General features: G+C 40.0%; 1 protein-coding gene across 3 annotated transcripts in view; it reads right to left on the bottom strand.

Moving 5' to 3' along the window:
- Rab32 (RAS oncogene family member Rab32) overlaps positions 1-24,148 on the bottom strand; it is a 61,270-nt gene that overhangs the window by 32,748 nt on the left and 4,374 nt on the right. The window contains exon 1 of one of the 3 annotated variants that reach the window (XM_065230135.1): positions 16,494-16,742. The exons of 1 other annotated variant lie outside the window; for it this stretch is intronic. Coding sequence is in view for 1 of the 2 variants with exons in the window: in XM_065230134.1 (XP_065086206.1) it covers positions 15,939-16,238 (300 nt within the window). In the remaining variant the exon portion in view is untranslated. Of the gene's footprint in view, positions 1-15,938; positions 16,251-16,493; positions 16,743-24,148 lie in introns of those variants that run through there. One more of the 3 variants, XM_065230134.1, reaches the window with a different exon arrangement.

The following is a 24,148-nucleotide window of genomic DNA, read 5'->3' on the forward strand; positions in this document are numbered from 1 at the left end:
ATGTCGTTACCGTTGGTAATGATTCTCATTCCGATGTCCACGTCCACTTTCTGGGTTTTTCAAATTAGTTGTGACGACTGTCGATATCCGCCGGCATTTTGGAATCCAAGATGGTGTCCATTGATTTGAGAAATACTGTCAAATACCCTACAATATGTGTATTTTCCAAACGGATATGACGTGTAATGGTAGGAAATTAATGATGACGGACGCTTTCTAAATGCCCCATAGAAAACTAAAATTTGAAGAAAAATGGCAGAGATATGACCAAAAAGACCACTGAAGTTCAGCCACAGTATGATGTAAGCGCTCAAAAGTTTAGCGTAACCCACAAAAGAAAACCTGGAAGTGTTGTTTTGTATTTTCGCTTCCATTTTTTGATCAATTTGAGTTATATTTGCAGTGTTTGGAAGGCAATAAAATGATCTTACTTCGTTGCAACGTGGGGAACCCAACATTTTGATCGACGACTTGACTAACTATATGATTGATTTAAAGCATATTCAAAATTTGTCAACCAAACTTTAATAAACGTATCTCGATGGGTATATAATAATTAGCGTTCCCAATTATGAGAAAATCAGCCATGAATATTCAGTGTGAATTTTGGAAGTTTTGGTACACAAAAATTGTAAAATATATTAAACCAGTTACCTTCGAGATTTAGCAGTCAATACCGTTCAAATGACCAATAGCGATCAAAAGTCATTCGTAAAATGGCAGAGATATGAGCAAAAAAACATTTGCATGCTTTTTTAAATGGTGACCCCAAATTTATGATCGGAAGTGCACTTCAAGAAAGCTTTTGTGGAACCTTGGAATTATGGAAACCTTAGGGAAAATTTTGAGAACTAAAAATTATCTTCAGAAAAAAATTCACGAACGTTACAGTTATTCCAAGAACAAAGTCCGGAAAACTTTACAGAGGTTGGAAATCTTGTGAAAGTCAGGAAAATTACGGGACTTTTAATGAAATTCCAAGAACTTCAGGAAAATTTTGTGTACTTTATGTTAGTTCCATTAACATCATAAAAAATGCGGCAACCTCAAGAATGAGAATTTCTAAGCATTTAAAGGATGTTTCGAAAACTTGAGGGTAGTCCCGAAAATTTCACGAACTTCCAGAACTAAACGCGCAAGTTTTAAAATCTTTCAGATAAGTTTCGATAGCTTCAGGGCAGTTCGATAGATTTCCGGAAAATTTATAAAAATTCAATGAATATCAAATAGCTTCAGGGAAATCCCATTAATTTTAGGAAAGTTGCAGAACCTTAAATTGAGTTAAAGGGAGTTACGTAGCTTCAAGCAGTTCTGTAGCACAGGCCATGATTATCAGGAAAATTGTGAGAATTTTAAGAATGTTCCGAGAACTCCAGGTAAATTTCTTAAACCTTAGGACAGTTCCATTTAACTCAGAAAACTAGTGGGAACATCGAAGTTTCCAAAATTACTGAGAGGATCAGGGAAGTTTGGGAAATGTAAGAAAATTTCACTGAAGTTGTGAGAAATATACGGTGATTCAGAAAACGTCGGGAAGTTTAGAGATCTTTAGGGCAGATTTATTAATATCAGGGCAATTCCAGAAACATCATCAGAAGAGTAGTGAGAACTTCAAGAGGGTTCACCAAAACTATAGGAAGATGGTTCGAGGAATACTGAGGATTTCGGGAAAATTTCATAAATAGACTGCGGGATAGTAAGGGAACTTCTGTAAAATGTTGGGCATATCAGCTTCAACTTCAAGGCAGAGCCATCAGTTTGAGAGAAACTAACTGCAGATTTCAGGGAGAACCAGAAAACTTCAGAGATGTCAATATATGAGGAGAAGTCTACAGTCTGGACTCTTTAAAAACAGCTAGCTACAAACACACTACAAAAAAGTCATGTAAATTTCCGTGCTCTGAGACCTACACATGCAAGCGGCCCAAATGACACAAGAGACAATGACACCCGAGAAACGAGAAAATAAATTCAATCAATCGTACTTTTCGTCGAGTTGCATATGTTTCGGTTTGAGAACACTTAATTTTACATGGCATGTTTGTTTACGTTCCATAATTTACGTCAAAGATGGATTACGTCTCGTGTAAAGTTAGTTATTTTTAAGTGTGAGCACTCCAGGGAAGCTCAGAGATCTTAAGATCTTATATTCAAAATTTCGGGGAAGTTTAAACATGTGGAGCTTTTGGGACATTCTTGAGATTTGGAACTTCAATGAAGATCAAAAGAACAGTGGAGAGCAGGGGGTTGTGATCCACCATACAAAGTTGATCCACCCTAATGCACACTATAGTATTCCGGGCAACAATCGACATTCGAGCGATTAAAACTAGTATCTAGTGTCTAAAGTCTGTAAAACAAACAACTCTGACCTCAGCTTATTTCTGAATTTGCGCTGGCAAATCCTGAGGAGCGAATTTATGCGGCACCACCTTTCACATTCTTTTTGGCTTCGCTTAATGCGACCAACGCAGGCTGGGTTTGAATGCTTTCAATCAAAATAACTCTACCGTTCATTTAAATCCCCAGCAAAAGTATTTAGGACCAATATGAAGCCCAACGGCGACACGATATGTCGCACTGTGGTGCCAGACGCATTTATTGGCAAACGCAGTGAAGTGCAAAGGGCTATCAAATATCCACGGCAACAACAAGGGCGAGCATGGGTTGAAATCCTAACCATACCTTCACCTACGGGACCGAGTCGAGGTGCCGGGGAGGAACCGGAGAGGATTGTGCAATCAGCTATAACTCCCCGCAAAAACCAACCAGAACCGTGTTCCCTCTCCTTCAGTTGTGATTTTACTGAAGCCCTCGTCAGTAGTGGAATCAGCTAAGTAATTAAGTGCTTCGTGTTCCCACAGTTCATTGAGCACCTGATTTGATAGAATTTCAATTGACATCTTTCAATTAACTCAAAAATTCCGTTCTAATATAAACGGCACTTGTCGTAAACTCGGAAATTCCTCATAAGCAGTTTAACAATACACCCATTAGCACCTTCTTCTCCCGGCATAGAACAGACTGGAAATGTGATATCCTTTGAATAAATGTGCATTGGTGCTACAGTCAAACCTGGACCCCCCCTCCCCCCCCCCCCCCCCATACACTTTAATACCCTGTCTGTGCATCATATCAAGCGAAAAAGACGACTTATCGCTTATTCAAAGTCGGCACTCACACTCAGACTGAAAAACAAGTTCGACTTCTTGGGAGTTCAGTGGTGCGTTTCGATATCGGAAAAGGACAACACGGCAAGCAAAAAATTTCCATTTCATTTGCGTTGCACCTCGATCAGTCGAAACCAAATGGAAGCCAAAGAAAGTTCCTACATTTGCTTCTTTCCAAGGAAAAAATAAAAAGCAGACAGTAGGCTTATTTGTATATTCAAATATAAAGACCGAACCGATTCTTGGCGGGCTTTCACAGCAACCCGATTGGATGAGACAAACAACGACGATGATGTTCTTAAACCGCTTATCGCTTCGAACAATTTGTTTCTTTTCCATTCATTTCTGGCCATTGAAGAAACAATCTTCCCTTTACGACAGAGCAGCGCAGTAGGATGAAGCCAAAGGTTAAGCAGAGTAAAAAATAACAGATTCCTGGCTTGTTCTTTTTTTTTTGGCCGCTGATTGTCTCATGAAAGATCGCATTCCTGTGGAGAGACCTCGTGGTTTACATTTTTGGTACGTTCGTGAGTTTTTGCAGCAGTAGCATGACTTCATGCTACAATCAAGTACATTTTTTGTCAATTGAAACCTTTGGCTCGAATGTAAATTCCATTCGGATTGATTTTTCGACTCATCTAGTCTTAAGGTTGATGATGATAACTGAAAATCGGTAGTTGATAACGTTTGCTTTGAAGTATGAGATCATGGTTCTGGGCTACACGGAATTTGCCGTTTCAGTTCAAGGTGATCATGACAAGATTAATGATTTAATTACATCAATTAGAGCTATGCCAATGATAAGTTGACAGTAAGCAGTAGGGTTATTACCAGCGAGACGAAAAAGCTAATTTATTGAAAATCATGGATCAGTGTTTCCAGCTGATCAAACAACTGACCAGTCAAAATCAGGTAAGAGGTAGTCTGATATCCCAAAAACGATAATAATATATTCGAGAATGATCAAGTAATGGTTTAACGATCAGTACACAGTGAAAAATAAAACAAATTAACGCTTTTCTTCAAATGAATCGTACGCCTAATCGGCTGGAGGCATTTTTCAGGGATAGAAGACTCAAATCAACATGAATCACTCGTGTATATAACCTCGCCTCGCTTCGAAATACTTGTCCTTATTATTTCATTTAGATAACGGAAAACTTCTAATCCAATGAACCCCCTCCAATAATGAATAGTGAAGGGACTAAATGTGGTTTCCACTAGGGGTATTTAACTCTGCACATCTTAATGCGTGCCGAGAGATTAAGTTGTGCCGAACGTATCGAAGTGTGCTAATTATTATGTCATGGGATATGAGTTTGGCAACCCTGAGATTGTGTTTACATTTTCAATTTTTCTGATCGTTCTTGACAAGCATTCAGCTTTATTCTTTCAAGAACATGGGAGAGGGCGATGAGAGAGGAACTGGAAGTCATCAAACCTGTACCTGCAAATTCAACCAGTTCATAAGATTTTGGCACGATGTCCCGATGTAGACGAAATTGCCACCTCTTCGACTAAAGCAAACCCAGAATAAAAACAGGTAGTTGTTCAATTCCACATTCCACCCTAAAGCTAGGTTTAGACAGGGCAAGTCAATTGATCAAGTCAGTTGAATTGTAATTGAACGTGTAAACCATGCCATTCAACTGACTTGATCAACTCACTTGAATTGAAAAAAGTTGAACCAGGCTCAACTTGTCAAGCCAATTGAATTCAACTGAGTTGATCATTTGACTTCCTAGTCTAAACCCAGCTTAAGAGCAACATCCTCGATACAGGTTTTCTGATCGAGTCGGAAGTATGTGTCGATGAGTATTATGCCTAATACCTGAACCACCAACCGTTCCAGTCTACCAAGCTATCAAGTTCAGTGGTACCTTACGCAATGTAACACCAATGTAAACCAATGGCCAATGTGTCACAGTCCAAATCTGAAATACTTCGGAAATGGGACAGTGAACTGGCGTGCACAGGATGGGGCAAGGTGGGGCAATTGCCCCCTCTTTTATAAATAGGTACACAATCGCGCGTAATAAGTATTCACAATCGATAAAGAAAACTCGTTGTGAATATGTTCAAAGGAAGATTGATCAGCATCAAAACAACAGCAAAGAGTTATGGAAAATTTTGAAATCTTTATTAAAACCTAGTAATTGCAAACCGCGGTTCATAACTTTTAATGGCACATTAGAACAGTCAGAACAAGTAATTGCATCTAAGTTTAATGATTATTTCGTAGACAGTGTTTCATTGATTAATCAATCTATTGAATTGGTCGATGAACCTGACGAAATAAAACAGCCAGTTAATAGTAGTTGCAGATTTGAAGTTTTTCACCCAATTACATTAGATGAACTTAGAGTTATTTGTTTTTCATTAGGAAAATCGGCTGGAGTAGATAATGTTAATGCTAGAGTTATTCAAGATTGCTTTCATGTCATTGGCCACATCTTTCTGGACCTTATTAATGAATCATTGCAGAATGGACATGTGCCACAAATTTGGAAGGAATCCTTAGTGATTCCTATTCAAAAAGTTGCTGGAACGATTAAAGCCGAAGAGTTTCGTCCCATCAACATGTTGCACACATTAGAGAAAATCTTAGAACTTGTTGTTAAAGGCCAGCTGTTGGAGTATTTGAATAGCAACTCTTTGTTGATACCAGAACAATCGGGATATCGGGAAGGTCATTCTTGTGAAACTGCATTGAATTTGGTGTTAGCAAAGTGGAAAGACAACTTGGAGCGTAAAGATACGATTGTTGCTGTTTTTTTGGATCTGAAACGCGCTTTTGAAACAATTTCTAGGCCCTTACTGTTAAGTACAATCAAGCGCTTTGGAATTACGAGTACTGCATATAAATGGTTTGAAAGCTATTTGTCTGACAGAACTCAACGGACTGTTTTTAATGATTCTGTTTCCAGTCCCGTGGGGAACAACCTTGGAGTGCCCCAGGGAAGTGTATTAGGGCCCCTTTTATTTATTATGTATATTAATGACTTGCGACGTGTTTTACGGTTTTGCGACATTAACCTTTTTGCAGATGATACTGTGTTATTCATTGCAGCTAAGGATTTAGAAGTTGCCGTCTCACACTTGAATGAAGATTTGCAGTATCTAAGTAGATGGTTGAAGTGTAAGCAGTTAAAATTGAATACAAGTAAAACTAAATTTATGGTAATTTCGCGGAATCGATTAAATGAGAACGTCTCCGTTGTAATTGATGATGAGACTATTGATCGCGTTCAGGAGATTAAATATCTTGGCGTGATTATTGATGACAAACTTAAGTTCAACTCTCACATTGACAATGTCATCAAGAAAATTGCCAAGAAGTATGGAATTCTATGTCGACTGAAAAACGATTTAACTATTGCCAGTAAAATACAGCTATACAAATCAATCATCTCTCCTCATCTAGACTTTTGCCCATCCATTTTATTTCTGTCGAATGCAACACAAATATCAAGATTACAGCGCTTGCAGAATAAAATAATGCGTTTGATTTTGAGATGTAATAGATTCACTTCCTCAACTTTGATGTTAGACGCCTTACAATGGTTGTCGGTGAAGCAAAGAATTGTATATTTGACTATGGTGTTAATTTTTAAAGTAGTTAACGGTTTGCTGCCTCGATATTTGTGTGATCGAATTGAAAGAGGAAGTGACTTTCATAGATATAATACTAGAAACGCGGATGAAATAAGAACACCACATTTCTTGACTTGTGCTTCACAGAATTCATTATTTTTTAAAGGAATAAATGTTTTCAATTCGATGCCTAGACACATTAAACGTTCAACAACATTAGCAGAATTTAAGAGACATTGCATTTCACACGTTAAAACTGTCTTTTGAACGGTTATCCAGTGATTTTTTTTTTATGAATTGACAAATTATGTATCTTGACGAAGTTATTTTTAACGGATTACTTTGTATGGATAGCTGTTATAACGACTTTTTAATAATTATTGTAGCACTGCAAAAACTATTTTGTTCGCCACGATGGTGATGATGGATTTTTGATATATGATTTAATAGTAGTAGTAAAAAAAATAGTAGTCTACAAAGGTTTGAGCCTCGCGCGCGTATTACGGATATAGAGGACTGAATTTAACATTTGATAAAAAAAAATGCAATTTTGAAGCTTATTTGGAAGATACCTTGAGTTAGTAGTAAGTTTTCTGGCAAATGTTGGGGGTTCGTGAGCATTCCTGACATTGCTGAAAATTATGATAGCATCAAATTGCGGGGTTACTAGTGTAATAGGATGCTTTGTTGATTGTTCATTAACTCTTGATTGCTTGTAATACTTATGAATAGTTTAGGTGGACAAAAAGGCGAACTAAGAGGTGGACGCCTGAGCTTTTCAACATTTATATCGCTGTGAAGCAACTGTAAACTCTAGAGGGAATTTATATCTGTAACTGAAACCAGTTCGATTTTGTTTGCCAACCTGGTTAAAATGTCATATTTAATTATCTTAAAGATAAATCGTCCAGCTCAAACCTTTGTAGGGGTAAGAGGTGGGACCATCATCATCATCATCATCAAATAACTTCATTTCATAATATAAGGGAACTGAAAACCCTTTTTGCGTCAATTCCTTTGAGATGGTGCCTGAAAATTTCACCACAAATGTGCATGAAGGACCGAAATTCAATGAAATTTGTTGGTAAAAAAATTGTACCACAGTGGTGCATACAAAAAATTTCTTATGTGATTTTTTTTTCAAGGTGGTTCATGGAGGGTTAAAAGAAGAGGATAAATTTAAGGTTTAGGAATTCACGTTCGTGGTGGTAAATCGAAGAAAAAGCTTTTTATTGAATATTTCTGGTGTAAAAATATCATCAAGGTGACTAATCAAAATGAATAATTCTGGTGGAAAAGTTGAATCACACTGTGGTGAATGTAGAAACATTAAAATTTACATTGAAAATAGCACCACAAAGGTGCATGGTGAAACAAACCTAACTGACAATTTTTGGTGCCCCGTTCTGGTGAATGGAGGAGCATGCTTTATTGAAAATTTCTGGTGCAAAATTTGCATCGCTCTGATAAATGAAATGAACAGAAATATTCTGGTGGAAAACATGCACTGGTGTGGTAAATGAAGGCACAAGCACTATATTGAAAATTTCTGGTGGAAAATCTGCACCGTTCTTGTGAACGGGTTGGCAAGCTTTTCGGAAAATTTTTGGTCATAAATTTGCATCCTTCTGCTGAATAGAGAAACAAACTTTAATAATAATTTCTGGTGTAAAATTTGCACCAACCTGATGATGATGACCAGCTGCTTTACTGAAAATTTATGATGAAAAATCTGAAAATAGTGGCAAGCTTTATTTGGTGGAAAACCTGCCACATTCTGATGATAGGAGAAGCAAGCTACATTGAAAATGTCTGGTGGAAAATGGAAAAAGGAAATCTGCAGCAATCAGAAGATTTTTTTTTTATATTTATTAATTTATTTGATAAGGCTCAACCGAATTAACTTTACAGAGCCGAGGATTGTTTTCACTATACAATACATCTTAAAACTATAGTCAAAAGGTACAACACAATAAATATGTTATCTTCCGCTATCCAATAAGCCTCCTCCACCAGAACGGGAGCCGCTTCCAGTGGTTTCATTGTATGGCAGATTCGCAAACGGGGGTCAGAGCGCTTCCATTGCAGCAATGGACGCAAAACGTGGTCAGCAGTCACACATTCATCACGAAACGGTTGCTTTCCGAAGTCGACGACGCATCGACTGAAAGAACTGCTGATGAAGAACAATGAGGAGGACCACACAATGGTTGCTGCCGAGTAAACAGACGATCGCGTGACACACATTGAGAGTGGTCTGCTTCTGTCGACAGCCGAGTGAACACTCAATCAGAAGATTGGAGAAGCAATTTTTATTGAACATTAATGTTGGAAAATTTGCATCATTCTGGTCAATTGAAATTTTCTGGTGTTAAATTTTCTGGGGCAAGTTTGTATTGAAAATTTCTGGTGTAAGATTTGCAGTTCTGGGCAAGGTAGAAAAACTACAACGAAAAATTGCCCCTCCTTAAGAGATTCCTGTGTACGCTAGTGACAGTGACCTTCAACGGACTGCCTAGAACTCGAGAAGTTTCCGCCCAGGTCACACAGATCACAAACATAACCAGTGAGGACGATTCGTGATTCATGAGCTACGAGAAACGGCCTAGTAGTTGATAAAATTGCTCCGTCGGTATACCTTCGATTGTTTTATATTTTATACGGAGAGATAAACGAAGATCATTAAATCAACGTTTTGACTAGTCAATGTGGTCGCTGAGTTATCTCAGCAAGGAAATGAATAAATCCATTCCGGAAGATCCTGCGCAGATTGGGATCTGAGTCTGATGCCCAATTCTATGTTACCCTCTATTTAATTTATTGGTTATTATATAACAACAAAACTGTAAATGTAGTTCAACTCTTGAAGATCCTGCTTTGATTTGTCGTTGTACGCTTCGATATCGGATACCCACGACAGGATATTCTATAATTCGGACGGATAACAGCAAAATATAAGTGTTCCGCCATCCCCGGTACAGTTCCATTCCGGTATATATGTTCCATTTCCTTCCTTGGTGTTGGTGGGCACAGGCGAAACCGTGTTGGTCGGTTTGACCAGTTTATAATTTCCATAGCCAGTGTAGTCGTTATATACGAGCAATTTACGATGATACGAGATCAGACTTCCTTAAAATTTTCTCCACAGGTGGAACAATTTTTATTACGTTCAGAGAATTTTCGTCCAGGGATTTGTATTGCGACCGATTTCTACCGAATTGTTTTTGATTTTCATTTGACGAGACCCAACCCGTCTGCACCATAGGTAAACTCAACGATCGCCTTTCGAACCGTACCATCGATCAGATCTACCATGCATTTTACCAACCATCGCTGGAGATAACCCGATTAGGTCGTATTGACTGCCGTATCGATAAAACCCTCTCGTCCGGCCATGATGTGGATGAAGGACTCGGTAAGTGTGATGCCCGAATTAAAGCTGTTCTGAATGAGAGCCGCTAGGATTTTCGCTGTAAATCGGATGAGTTGATCTAAGTTTTGCTAGTTGTGAAGTGATCATGGTTCAGAGAATGCTTACAATATGTTTCTGTTGCAAGGAACGATTCTTGAACCCGCTGGGCATCCGTTTTACATATTTAAATCCTTGGTTAAATCGCTGTTTCACCAGTCGCAACTTTCAAGTATGAAATATAATTTTCTAACACTAGGTTTACTTTGAGGTAAACAAAGTAGTCAACGATTGGTAAAACGTCATCAATCGCCATTTTGTATTATATTGTTTGTGTCTTACTTGTCAGTGTGTATTTTAAAGTGCCAAACTGTGCCGATCAGTGTGGCATACTGTGGTTTGGCACAGTGTGCATAGTTGATTTGCCCTTGGGTCTCCAACCTTTTGTGTATCGAGGGCCACATTGAGATGATGATGATGATCTGCTTTGTGTATGATTTTAAACTTAACTCAAATTTATGTAGGCGCTTACCACGAAATTGGTTATCCTACGTTGTGTTTTTATTCTTTCACTTGGTGGTGGGCAGCGACAGTGGATAGCCGCCACTTACAGCAGATGACACCGGCAGGAAGCAGCACAGCAGATGCTCAGGTAAGTTCACTCACTTCACAGCAAACTCACGTTAAGTGGTAAGTAAAAAGAACTTTATTGGAGAACAACTTTCACAAACTTTACTATTTGCACTTTATTACACTTCACTGCTCGGGTGTTCAAAAAAATCTGATCTTTGGTTCGGTTACAATATTCGTTTTTACCTCACACACAATCAGCTGTGCAACCGCGGTTGCCAGAACGGCTAGAGAAACTGGTCTAAATTGGCGTCTGCTACCACCAAGGGGGGGAGGTGGCTGTCAAATACGAACAATCGTCGCCTACCTCGCATGCCTCGCATAACTGGTTCCAAAGGTAAACAAGCCATAAGAAACCTACAGCGATTGTTTACGTTTGGAGCCAGTTTTATACAAGAATGATCAGTAGGCTGATTTGACAGCACGTCCCCCCCCCCCCCCCAGGCTACCACTAGCTGATCGCGGGGGGAAGGAAATCGCATTCCGTGTGGCCAGAACCAACATACCCGCCGCCTTGATTAACTATCAACAAACAAACGTCAAAGCAAACAAAAACAAAACGAATGATTAACATAATCTACAGGTAAGTAATTTTCTCATAACTATTTGGTTTTTCTTATATTTCTAGGTGGGAATTCCATAGCTGGCATGCAAATCAGCGGTGGGATCGTCGCGTCGTTCATCTTCGGGAATCGGTTCTGGATGCGGCAGCAGACAAATTTTGGTGATTGGTCTCTTGATGATGCCTTTCGCAGTTCGTAGGCTAACAACTCGAATTAACTTATCGCTTCCAGGGTGCACCTCCGTAATGCGGGCAAGCGGCCAACGGGTCGTCGGCAACATTTCGTCGATTAAGATGACCATTCGTCCGGGTTGAATCTCATCGTTTCGTGCAGCAAGCTTGGTGTCCTTCATTAACTCCTGTAGGTACTCTGATCGCCAGTGACTCCAAAATTTCTGGATGTGTTGCTGGAGCTTTTGGAGGTGATCGAGGGTGCCCACCGATGCGTGCTGGAGGTCTGGGTCGGGCAGGGCTTGAAGAGACGTTCCGATGAGGAAGCGTGCCGGCGTCAGTGCAGCAAGATCGTTTGGATCGTCGGACATCGGGAGCAATGGACGAGAATTCATTACTGCTTCGATTTGATGTAAAATAGTGTAGTAAGCTTCGAACGAGAGACGTGTACTACCTAATTGGCGAAATAAAAGCCGCTTGGCAGTCTTGACCGCTGCTTCCCATAGGCCACCAAAGTGTGGTGCCTTAGGAGGAGTCAAGCGCCACATTGTCCCTTGCTCGGAGCAGGCTGAAGCGATTATGCTCTGCTCGTTGTTGCTCCTAAATCTGGCGAATAGCTCGACCAGTTCGCGCTTTGCTCCTTCGAAATTTTTCCCATTATCGGAATATAGGTGGGTTGGGACTCCCCGCCTTGAGGTGAACCGTCGCAAAGCCGCTAGAAATCCTTGGGTAGAAAGGTCCCCAACCAATTCCAAATGAACGGCCTTTGTCACAAAGCATACAAATACGCACAGGTAAGCTTTTGCGGGCGCGGCGCGCTTGTGAATAGGCTTGATATACAACGGACCAGCGTAATCCACGCCTGTGTTGGAGAACGGACGACTTGGAACGATCCTTGAAGCAGGTAGCTGACCGATTTGCTGCTGTTCGGGTATCGGATGGCGCCGGGAGCAACGGAAGCAATTTCGTACGATGCCTTTGACCAAATGACGACCATTCAAAGGCCAGTACTCTTCGCGAATCGTGGACAAGAGGAGACGCCCGCCGCCGTGGACAAGTTTCCGATGGTAGTGCTCACCGATTAGCCGAGTGAACGGATGGTTCTTTGGGAGGAGGGCAGGGTGTTTTGACTGGTAGGGAAGCTGAGAAAGATTAAGCCGACCTCCAACTCGCAAGATTCTCTCTGGGTCTATGAACGGGAACAATCGACGCACTGATGAACCTTTTGGAACTGGATTTCCTCGCTGAAGCTCCCTGATTTCTTCACGAAAGGCATCCTGCTGGGCTGCTCTTATCAGAATAAATTAGGAGTTGTGACCGGAATATCAACTCTGGGGAATACGGGATGGCTCACCGGAAGATCCGGAACATCTCTAAAAGTGGTCAATCCGTGAACCTGACCATAGACATCTTATCTTAATGAACTCAGAGTTGTGACCAGAAAATTGACGCTGGGGACCAAGGGAGGGTCCACCAGAAGATCCAGAAGAACCGTAAAAATGGTAATTTCATGAAACTGATCCTATAACTCCGGGGTTTTTACGAAACCACTAATAGACATTTTATCAGAATGAATTCGGAGTTGTTACCAAAATATGGACTCTGGCGACTACGAGATGGTCCGCAAGAAGATCCGGAACATCCGTAAAAGAGGTCAATTCATGAATCAGATCCTAGAGCTCCTGGTTTCTTCGTACCCTCTTAAAGACGTCTTATCAGAATCAATTCGGAATTGCGATCGTAATATGAACGCACGGGACAACAGGATGGTACTTCGAATGATCCGGAACATCAGTAAAGTGGTCAATTCATGAAACTGATCATAGGCTCCTTGGTTTTTTCGAAACCTGTCAGAGACAGCTTATCAGAATTAAATTGGAGAATATGGACGCTGGGGTGCACGTAATGGTCTACTGAAAGATTTCTGTTAACGAAATATTCACGATCAATTCAGTGCCAACATTTCAAAGGGGCGTAATTGCATTTGTAAACAATGACTTTAGCTGTCGATTTCTCTCGAATAAAAGCCCACTTATGAAAATTAATGACACCAACAGGTAGAAGAATGTTTCCGCTACCAGCTAACATTGTTAATTTAGAGGGGTAAGAATTTAATTTACGAGAAATCGATTTAAAAAAAATGTTTCTAAGATGCTTGGTTAATGAGCTACGAATTTTCAAAGTATGTGAAGTCAAGGAAAATCCTTAAACTTCAATTAAAATTTCCCTGGGAAGTTTTTTTTTTTCATTTAATTAAACCGAAGACATAATATCATGTTGCGCAGCACTTGGGCAAAGGTCGAACCAATGCATAGAAAAAATTACCAAATACACAAACCTTTCATCTGGGGTTGTAACCTTTGCTAACAAATGCGTTTGAAGCATTTACCGTTGAGCGGCAAGCGATTGTGCCTGATTTATAGCGGTCGAATGAGAAAATGGAATAGTTACCAGTCTTTATGATACGTTGTCTTCGATTAGCCATAAACTCTACTTGTGGGCAAAATTTCATAGCATTCTGAGACCCTTCGCCCAATTGTGTCCGATAATGTATTGTCTCTTTAACCAAACAAGATTTCACAATGAACAAACCTAAAATTTGGTTCAATACACAATTAAAAGAATACATAAGGGAATTGTAATTTATTTCAAATCGTAGAAAATGCAAAACAAAGTTATAAATTTTAATGTGATGCCTTGTCATCATCAGGTTAAAACCGAAAAGGATTACATTGAAGTACATATAGCAGCCTAATACTGTGAGTTCTTTTGGACTATGCTGCAAATAAATTCTACATTTCTTAGGGTGCACATTATGCCCCTCAGTGTTCACTCGGCTGTCGACAAAAGCAGGCCACTCTCGATGTGTGCTACGCGATCGTCTGTTTTCTCTTTCTTTCCTTTATTTAACGTCGGTCTCTGTTCCGCAATCTAATGCCAATCACCGACGGACATCGATTGCCATCCAATGACGGCAATCGAATGTGCAGGAAGGCAGCTTCCACACCTGCGTAGGATATCGCACCCATTCATCAACACACATGGGCCGGGACCAACAGCTTTACTTCCCTTCCGAGGGAAGACGTGACCAGAGATTTTTATGCCTCAGAAAAATCCCACCGACCTCGGCTGGGATTGAACCCAGACCCATTGGGGTGAGAAAGCAGTCACGCTTACCACTACACCACCGGTGCCGGCTTCTGTCTGTTTTCTCGGCAGCAACCATTGTGTGGTCCTCCTCATTGTTCTTCATCAGCAGTTCTTTCGGTCGATGCGTCGTCGACTTTGGAAATCAACCGTTTCGTGATGAGTGTGTGAGTGCTGACCACGTTTTGCGTCCATTGCTGCAATGGACGCGCTCTGACCCTCGTTGGCGTACAACAATTTGCCATACAATGAAACTACTAGAAGCGGCTCCAGTTCTGATCGAGGAGGCTTTTTGGATAGCGGAAGATAAAGTGTTTATTGTGTTGTACCTTTTGACTATAGTTTTAAGATGTATTGTATAGTGACCCAGAATCCTCGGCTCTGTAAAGTTAATTCGGTTGAGCCTTATCAAATAAATTAATAAACAAAAAAAAAACATTATGCCCCTTCCTCCCCTACATAATAATATTAGAACAGTAGTTGAAAAAACTTTGTAATTAAAACTTTGTAATTTATTTAACTACAATCATATGATATATGAAATGATACAATGTACGAAGTACTCCATAAACTTTTTCACATTGGTTCAACAATTTCGTTCTGCAACGCGATTTGAATAAAGCATTCGTTTTACTTGCATTCAGCTTTACTGCATTCTACCACAAACGGATATTGCTTCTCAATGTTAAGGGTGGTGAGGTGATACAACATTCAATTTCCAGAAGTATCGGGAGTAGTGGAGATAAATTACGTTCTCGTCAAAGCTCCCATTCACTCGTGTCAGTAATTCATTCTGGTTGGTTCCTCTAGGTAAGTTTTTCCAGATAAAAAAAAATATGTACAGAAGTGTATTATTAGTAATTTTGCACAATGTAAATTAATAGTTAAACAGCAACTTTCAAAAAACTGACTATGGCAGTACCCTTCGAAAGAATTTGTTGTATTTTTGCTCAACAATTAATGGGCACAGATAAATCTAAACAGATTTCAGCATTCGCCGCTATCTTGTTGCATGTATCAGTCAACCGTAAATCAATGAATTAAAATCTCGTTTCTGCTATGATCACATTAGTGATAAAATAGAGTAACTGCAACAATCGTGACTATATTCGTAGAATTCGAAAATAAATAATTACATCCAATTAGGAAGATTGAACTACCAGCTCTAAATCCACTTCCGATATTCAACCATTCCGCCTCAAGCATAATGACAAAAACAACCCCAGTTACCCTAGCTGCTGTCTGTTTACAGTACCTTCGCCACTACTCTTCTCTGCTGATGCTGCCGCTGCTGATTTGTCACACCGTTTTCCGCGCCCCGTTTAATCCAACCTTTCAAAATCGACGATCTTCTACGAATAGCACCACTAATGTCTCCACTTCTCACTGTTCCCAGATCCAGCTCCAGGTCACTGGCACCCCCACCCCCACCACCACTAGCTCGAGAGGCCACTGAAGACACCACCGTGATGACCCTTGTAACCATCGCTACTCGAATACCTGCGATCCTCGCGTTTCCCCTGCACACACTAATCAGAGTAACAGTACAGGCCATCTACAATGTCTCCAACGTCGTCATTTTCCCTCCCGTTACTTCTATTTTCGTTTTGTTTGATTACTCAAAAAAAAGATTGAATTATAACACTAAGAAATTTCACACGTAAACTGCCGGCCCCATGCTCTGAATGTGATTCTCCGTAGTAATAAATAATGCGGTCGGGCAAGAGCGCCGGGAGTGAGTCGTGCACTGCTTCTGCTCCTGCTGCTAGTGCAACAATTTTTATCAGTCAATCTTGAATGTTTAACTTACTTCTTACTGCTCGCCTGCTGCCACCGTGTCAACTCGTTTGTTTAGCTGGCCCACACACCGCCTACTCTTCTTATCTCAGAACAACTCTGCGCACTACACTGCCTGCTTTGATCCGACACCTGCCTTTTCCAGAGGGATAATCAACACTCGACACTTTCTTCGTTAGAGACTGCAAAATTTTGGGTAAACACTTAAGGATGCAACAACACACAAAAGTAGACGACCTGAACCACGATCCAGTGCACCAGCATACGTCTACTAGAAAAAATACTAGCATACGGACGGGTGACTACTCAAACTGAGAACCTCCGGCAAGCTCACGCTATGAAGAATGTTGATAAGACTCGAGAGCCTGCTGCTGATGCTGTTCTTTTTTTTTTGGGGACAATGTTTTTGCTACTTATTTGAGTCATCGCCACCACCAACACCACCATCATCATCCTTGGCGGATAAGCTGAGTGACCTGAGAGAACCCTCTTCGACGACACGGAACAACGCAAGACCGTATAGTTGTGGTGGTCAAACTCCAGCAAGAAAAGGCGAACGCTACTCCTATCTTATCTCTGCTGGTCTGGTGCGCTGGGTGAGCTACTGCTGTTTATATCACCTATCTATCGCAGTAGGCCTGAGCAGGGCTACTTAGTGATGAGCTCACTCACCCGTACCATGCCAGGCGGTAGTGCGCATACTTGTCAAGAAAGTGGCTTATCAGCAGAGGACTAGTCACGACAATAGTGATTGAGAGCCTTTTCAGAGTGGTGTAGAACACAGTGACGAATGCGAACCGAGCAGAGCTCGACGCCGGCTGGTAGCGTTGGAAAAGTTTGATCGTTTGGTATATGAACGTCAGCTCGGGCAGCACGTTTCTTTTCCTTGAGGAGATTTTTGACAATCATGGAGACGCATGGCGTGGTGTTATTTTAAATGAAATAACGGTCAATTTTTTTTTTTAATTGACAATTTTAGTTCAATTATAGCCCAGAATCACAACAAACAGGCGTACCTCTTTAAATAAATTTTCCCTTAATATCGTCACGGAACTTACTAACGATATCGCGAGAGCTATTCGTGGAAAAAGCATGCTTTCCACGTCTCAAACCATGTTGCATACAAGTTCGATCGAATGTATAGAAACGTTAAAGTGATCCGATGTCAGACTAATAATATGCATTTTGAACGTTTAATGCGTGTACGATTATTGATTATTACCAACCGGTGGAAACTTACGATTTTAAATTGGTTCACTACTTGACTAGCCTATTGGTCTCAAGCAAATCGATTAACGTACCCCATTCTAGTCGAAATTCTAGTACTATACAATGTTTGTTTTGATTCGCTATGAAAGTTTGACAGATAAAATGAGGGGTCAGTGGATTTTCCTGTTTTTCGAGGGGTGGATCGGCTAGCTTGGGACCGAAGAGAGTACCAGAGCTGAGATAAAAAGTTGAGCACGTTTCTTCGGGACCTTCTGGTCTAAGAGTTACCTCTATGGTATTACGTCTGTTTGTCTGTGCCAAAATGCCAAAAATGGGATTCATACCCGTTACATTAACTCATATCCAGCGGTGTAAGTACACTGAAACCTCCATTTACGAACCAAACCGGGAATTATTTTGGATTTACATCGTAAGAAATTTTTTTTGAAAATATGGTGTTTCACAATATGGATATTTTGGAATTGGGGTGACGTGTAGGAACTGGGAACCAATGTCTGACCCCTTTTTGAAATCCAATATGGCGGTTTCCGTTTAGAGGAAAACTGGGAAATGCTGTCAAATACCGCACAATATGGTATTTTGGAATCAGGGTAACGTGTAGGAACCGGAAATCCATGTCTGACCCCTTTTTGAAATCCAATATGGCGACTTTCGATTAGAGGAAAACTGGAAAATGCTGTTGAATACCCCACAATAAGGATATTTTTGGAATCGGGGTAACGTTTAGGAACTGGAAACCCATGTCGGAGCTCTTTTTGAAATTCAAGATGGCGGCTTCCGGTTACAGAAAAACTGAGAAATACTGTCAAATACCCCCACAATATGGGTATTTTTGGAATCGGGGTAACGTGTAGAGACCGGAAATCGGTGTCTGACACCATTTCTAAATTCTAGATGGTGGCTTCCTATTATATAAAAAAGGAAACATTCTGCCAAATAATACACAATATGGGTATTTTCAAGGGGTTATCAACTCTGCACACTGTGCCGAAGCACAGTACGTAAGTTAGGTTGGACGGCTTTTCCTCTCCCGTCATATGAAGCACGTTGCTTGCTGATCAGCTGATCTATTGTCAAGGCTAAATTTGTATGCACCTTCCCGACAATTACGCAATCGACACTTGTTCGCAGTAGATCGCCATCGGACCAATTACGCTAAATTTGGACCGGTAAATCAGATGATGACTGTTTCACTGGCGTGCACAGGGTGGAGCAAGGTGGGGCAACTGCCCCACCTTTTATAAATAAGATTTTTATTTCCACATTTTCGAATTTATGATAAAAAATATCTAAATTTCTAGATAACTTGAGTTGAAGGTAAAATTGAAACCCTTTTATTGCGCCAATTCCTTTGAGATGGTGCCAGAAAATTTCACCACTAAGGTGCATGAAGGGACAAACTTCAATGAATTTTTTTTTGTCAAGGTTGTTCATGGAGCGTTAAAAAGAAAAGGGTAAATTTAGGGTTAAAAAATTTCACCTTCGTGGTGGTAAATCGAAGAAAAAGCTTTTTATTGAATATTTCTGGTGTAATAATGTCATCAAGGTGGTGCATGGAGGGACTAATCAAAATGAATAACTCTGGTTCTAAAATTGACTCGCGCTAAAAATTTGGAGGTGCAAAATTTATGGTGGAAAGTTCGCAACACTGTGGTGAATGTAAAAGCAAGGTTTATTATTTTTTTTCTGGTGCATAATTTGCATCGTTCTAATGAATGCAAGCTTCATTGAAAATTTACGGTGGAAAATTTGCACCATTCTGCATGAAGAGGCAAAGCCTGAAAATTGCACCACAAAGGTGCATGGTGAAACCAACTTCAGTGACAATTTTTGGTGCACCGTTCTGGTGAATGGAGGAGCATGCTCTATTGAAGATTTCTGGTGCAAAATTTGTATCCCTTTGATAAATGAAATGAACAGAAAATTTCTGGTGGAAAACTTGCACTAGTCTGGTAAATGAAGGCACAAGCTTTACTTAAAATTAAGCTAAATTCAAAATTTCTGGTGAAAAATCTGCACTGTTCTGGTGAACGGAAGGGCAAGCTTTTTGAAAATTTTTGGTGTTAAATTTGCTGAATAGAGAAACAAATTTTAATTATTATTTCTGGTGTAAAATTGGCACCATTCTGATGATTGAAGGGAAGCTGCTTTACTGAATATTTATGATGAAAAATATGAAAATAGGGGCAAGCTTCATGTGAAAATGTCTGGTGGAAGTGGAAAAAGGAAATCGACACCAATCAGAAGATTGTAGAAGCAATTTTAATTGAACATCAAGGGTGGAAAATTTGCATCGTTCTGGTCAATTCAAATTTTCTGGTTAAAAATTTTCTGGGGGCAAGTTTGTATTGAAAATTTCTGGTGTATGATTTGCAACATTCTGCTGCATGGAGGAACAAGCTGAATTAAAAATTCCTGATCTAAAAATTACAACGTTTTGGTGAATTGACGGCCAAATTATACTTGATTTCCGAGTAGAAGTAAAGGGTATTGAATTCTGAGGACAGTTCCAAAAGAAAAGATTTCTGGGGATAATTTCATGAAAATTCTGCGAATAATTTCTAGTGAATCCTGCAGATAGTTCCAAGATAATTTCGAAAAGAATACCGAGAGAATCAAATTTTGAATGAAATTCCAAAGCAATGTTGAGAAAAATTTCATGGGAATTCCGAGGATAATTTCAAGCTAATTCTGGGAAGAATTTCTAGAGAATACAGAGGAAATTCTTCTGAAACTTTAGGAGAATTTCAGTTCCCAAGTGGTCTTAGAAAAAAATGTTCTAAAATATTCCGAGAAGAACCTCAAAGATATTGAATTCTTAGGACAGTTCCAAAGTATTTCTGGGAAGAATTCCAAGAAAATTCTACGGATAATTTTTAGTGCATCCTGCGGATAGTTCTAAGATAATTTCCAAAAGAATACCGAGAAAATTAATTTTTGAGTGAAATTTCAAAGGGAACCAAATTTTAAGCGAATTCCGAGGATAATTTCTAGCTCATTCCAGGAAAAAAAATCTGAAACTCTAAAGGTGTTCTGAGAAAAAATCATGAAGAGATCCAAGCATAATTCAATTGGACTTCTGAGAAGAATATCAAAAGAGCTCTTATGAGAGTTCTAAAAAAATCTGCGAAGAACCTCAAGGATATTGATTCTGAGGACAATTCCAAGGAATTTCTGGGAAGTATTCCAAGAAAACTCTGCGAATAATTTCTAGTGAATCCTGCAGATAGTTCCAACATAATTCCGAAAAGAATACGAGAAAATTAAATTTTGAGTGAAATTCTAAAGGGATTTTGAAGAAAATTTCAAGAGAGTACCGATGAGCTATTGGGCAGCACTGCTGGAGTACAAACTAAGTGCAAGGACGAAACAGCAATATACTTTTATGAAAAGCTTTGAGTGTTTTGGTTTATTTTCTTTTGACAGATACGCGTATTTCGTCTACTACTTGCAGACTTCATCAGAGCCAAGTACTCAACACCACTGATCAAGATTGGATTGATCAAGAGCAATATACTGTTTGTTAACTGTTATGCGCACTGTTTGAACCTTGTACTTGTCAACGCAGTGTGCATGCGAAAGGAGAATGCGATTCTTATTGGTCATTCATGTCGGTTTGTCAGTGCTATCATCACCATCTGAAGTGACTTCAGCTGAATCTAACCACCAAGGCAACAACATATAATATAAAACGGCATCACTGCTTTGTGTTCACATTTTGCCAAGCGTTACTAAGGTTTACTACCTTGTTTACTTTAAAGTAAGGGAGAAGTTTTTTTTTTCAGTTTCATTTTGTCGAGGTTGTCCCAAATCATAATAAAACATTGCACAATTGAAGAGACTCTCCGTGCCCTTATGCATTTTGGGAAATGAACCTCTAAAGAAAGTCTACAGGGTGTTTGGGGGAAATCCATACAAATTAGTCAGAGTCACCACGCCGCACAGAATAGGCCCCGGATGGCCAAAGGATCCGGACCCAAAGCTAATTGTATAGGTAAAGAGAATTGCAAAATTCAATTTCCAATTGCAGCATTGATGAATTGCGTCAACAAGAACCCGGTGCACAACGATCCTGCCATTCTGTAGATGCGTCCGCAACCGCAGCAGTTTCTCACGGAGAACCACTCGGTACGATTGATGGTCCATCAATCAGTCAACCGTACAGCCAACAATCAATACGAAACTAACGATTTTAAATTGGCTCACTACTTGACTAGACTATTGGTCCCAAGCAAACGATTAACGTACCCCATTCTAGTCGAAATTCTAGTACTACAGAATGTTTGTTTTGATTCCCTATGAAAATTTGACAGATAAAATGAGGGGTTAGTGGATTTTCCTATGTTTCGAGAGGTGAATCGATTAGCTTGGGACCGAAGATAGTACCAGAGCTGAGCCAAAAAGTTGAGCACGTTTCTTCGGGACCTACTAGTCTTAGAGTTTCCTCTATGGTACAGCTCATTACAGGCTGGTGGAGCTAGTGGATCCCATATTTAAGAAGGAATCTGCTTGCAGAATTGCAAACGTAATCACATCGGAGATAACGGAGCCAATCTGAACCGCGGTATTAATAAACGTAAACGGAACCGCCAGCAGATCCAGGGCGTTAAATATGCAATTCCGGCTAGTCTAAGCAAGGATGAAATTTCTGAAGGAACAACAAGCAGAGACAAAGAGGAGGTAGTAATCAAACGATGGCATCCGGTATCAAGATCCTTTACCAGCATTTGGATGGTGTTGGAAATTAGTCGAAGGGAAGATGTGGATGATCGGATTAAAAATAAGAGGTCGAGAGCCATGAGAAAGAAGAAGTGCAGCACTAGCAAATTTTAAATTCGTTAATGAACAATCTCAGCGGTTTGGGCCTCCTGTTCATCTTTAAAGGTGTCCATAAAAATATATAGCACAGTTAGACGAATCCAGTATCCAACAGTAACTGCTGACATTAGGAAGCTACTGAAGGTCTATTGCAGCTTCTACTATCGCCGGTGGGAATTTTAGATCGAATCCTTAGTGGTTTCTAGATTATACCATTACCCGAGTGCCGGAGATGAACCAGCGTCTGGCTGAAAATCTCCTTAATAAAGACAGCCAACCAACCATTACCCGAGTAGCATGATGATAATGTAGAGGCACATCTTCCACTTGTCGGTCTACCAGAATGACGCCCGGTACAGAACGTTTTTCTCGTGGATGGACAGCTTCTGCCATCAGTCACCCTTCTCCTTTTCATGGAGGAGCTGAACTTCGAGGTTCAACGTTATATTGGCTAACGTTGGCCAATTGCTCATTCATTTGGCATCGTTGAACCAAGAGTAATGAATGTTCTACAAAACAAAAATACTCACATGCACATGCATGTTCGTTTTTACTTATAAACAGGACAGGCACAGTGATTACCCTCGTAGTTACTATGCAATATGCACATAAATATCTCGTTTAACCATCCGTGAGAACTTGACAATGTAAACAAACTATCTCAAAAGTTATAACTGCAGGGTTGCCAAACTCATGGGGTACTAAGACCGACTACTTGATTGTCACGCTTCGGCACATTCGGAACAATGCTGGACACAGCTTTCGGCACTGATAAAGTACTTGGCACATATTGAGATCTGCAGAGTTGAGTACCCCTTGGGTATTTTTGGAATCAGAGTGACGTGTACGAACCGGAAATCCATGTCTGGCCCCTTTTTTTAATCCAAGATGGCGACTTCCAGTTAGAGGAAAACAGAAAAATGCGGTAAAATACCCCGCAAAATGGGTATTTATGGAAACGGGGTGACGTGTAGGCAATGGAAATCTACACAGATAAAAATTCTGAATTTTAATTGTGATGTAAACATTCATTCACGTAAACTTGTATTTCATTTCACGCAAACGAGCAACTTGTAAACAATGTTGTTTACAAAGATGGACTTTTGTATACAATATTTACTACATTGCATGAAATGTGTCAGAACTTTACATGATATATAATGTAAACGTATATGATATGTGACGCTCCTTTTATGTGCATCATATTGAACAGAAATTTACACTCCTTTTTCGAACTGTGTATGTCTGGCCTCTTTTTTTAATCCAAGATGGCGGCTTCCGGTTACAACAAAACTGATAAATATTCTAAAAATAACCCACAATTTGGGTATTTTTGGAAACAAGGTGACCTGTAGGGATCAAAAATCCATGTACGACGCTATTTTGAAATCAAATATGGTGGCTTCCGATTACAGAAAAACTGAAAAATACTCTGTTTAGTGATCTGTGTGCTGAAAATACCTGGGAATGTCTTTACATGGCCATGGGGATTCAAAAAGAAAGTCGACGAAGAGAATCTGTCAATGTTACTTAGGACCTAATGCCATGTCCAGCTTGATATTTTATCGGAAAATAGTAATACTACGCCTAAATGTAGGCAATTAACATCAGTTTGTCGCT

The sequence above is a fragment of the Ochlerotatus camptorhynchus genome, unplaced genomic scaffold (assembly GCF_037179485.1).
Source record: "Ochlerotatus camptorhynchus isolate MF236.1 unplaced genomic scaffold, CSIRO-AGI_Acam_v1.1 ptg000328l, whole genome shotgun sequence".
In the NCBI taxonomy this organism is placed as follows: domain Eukaryota; kingdom Metazoa; phylum Arthropoda; class Insecta; order Diptera; family Culicidae; genus Ochlerotatus; species Ochlerotatus camptorhynchus.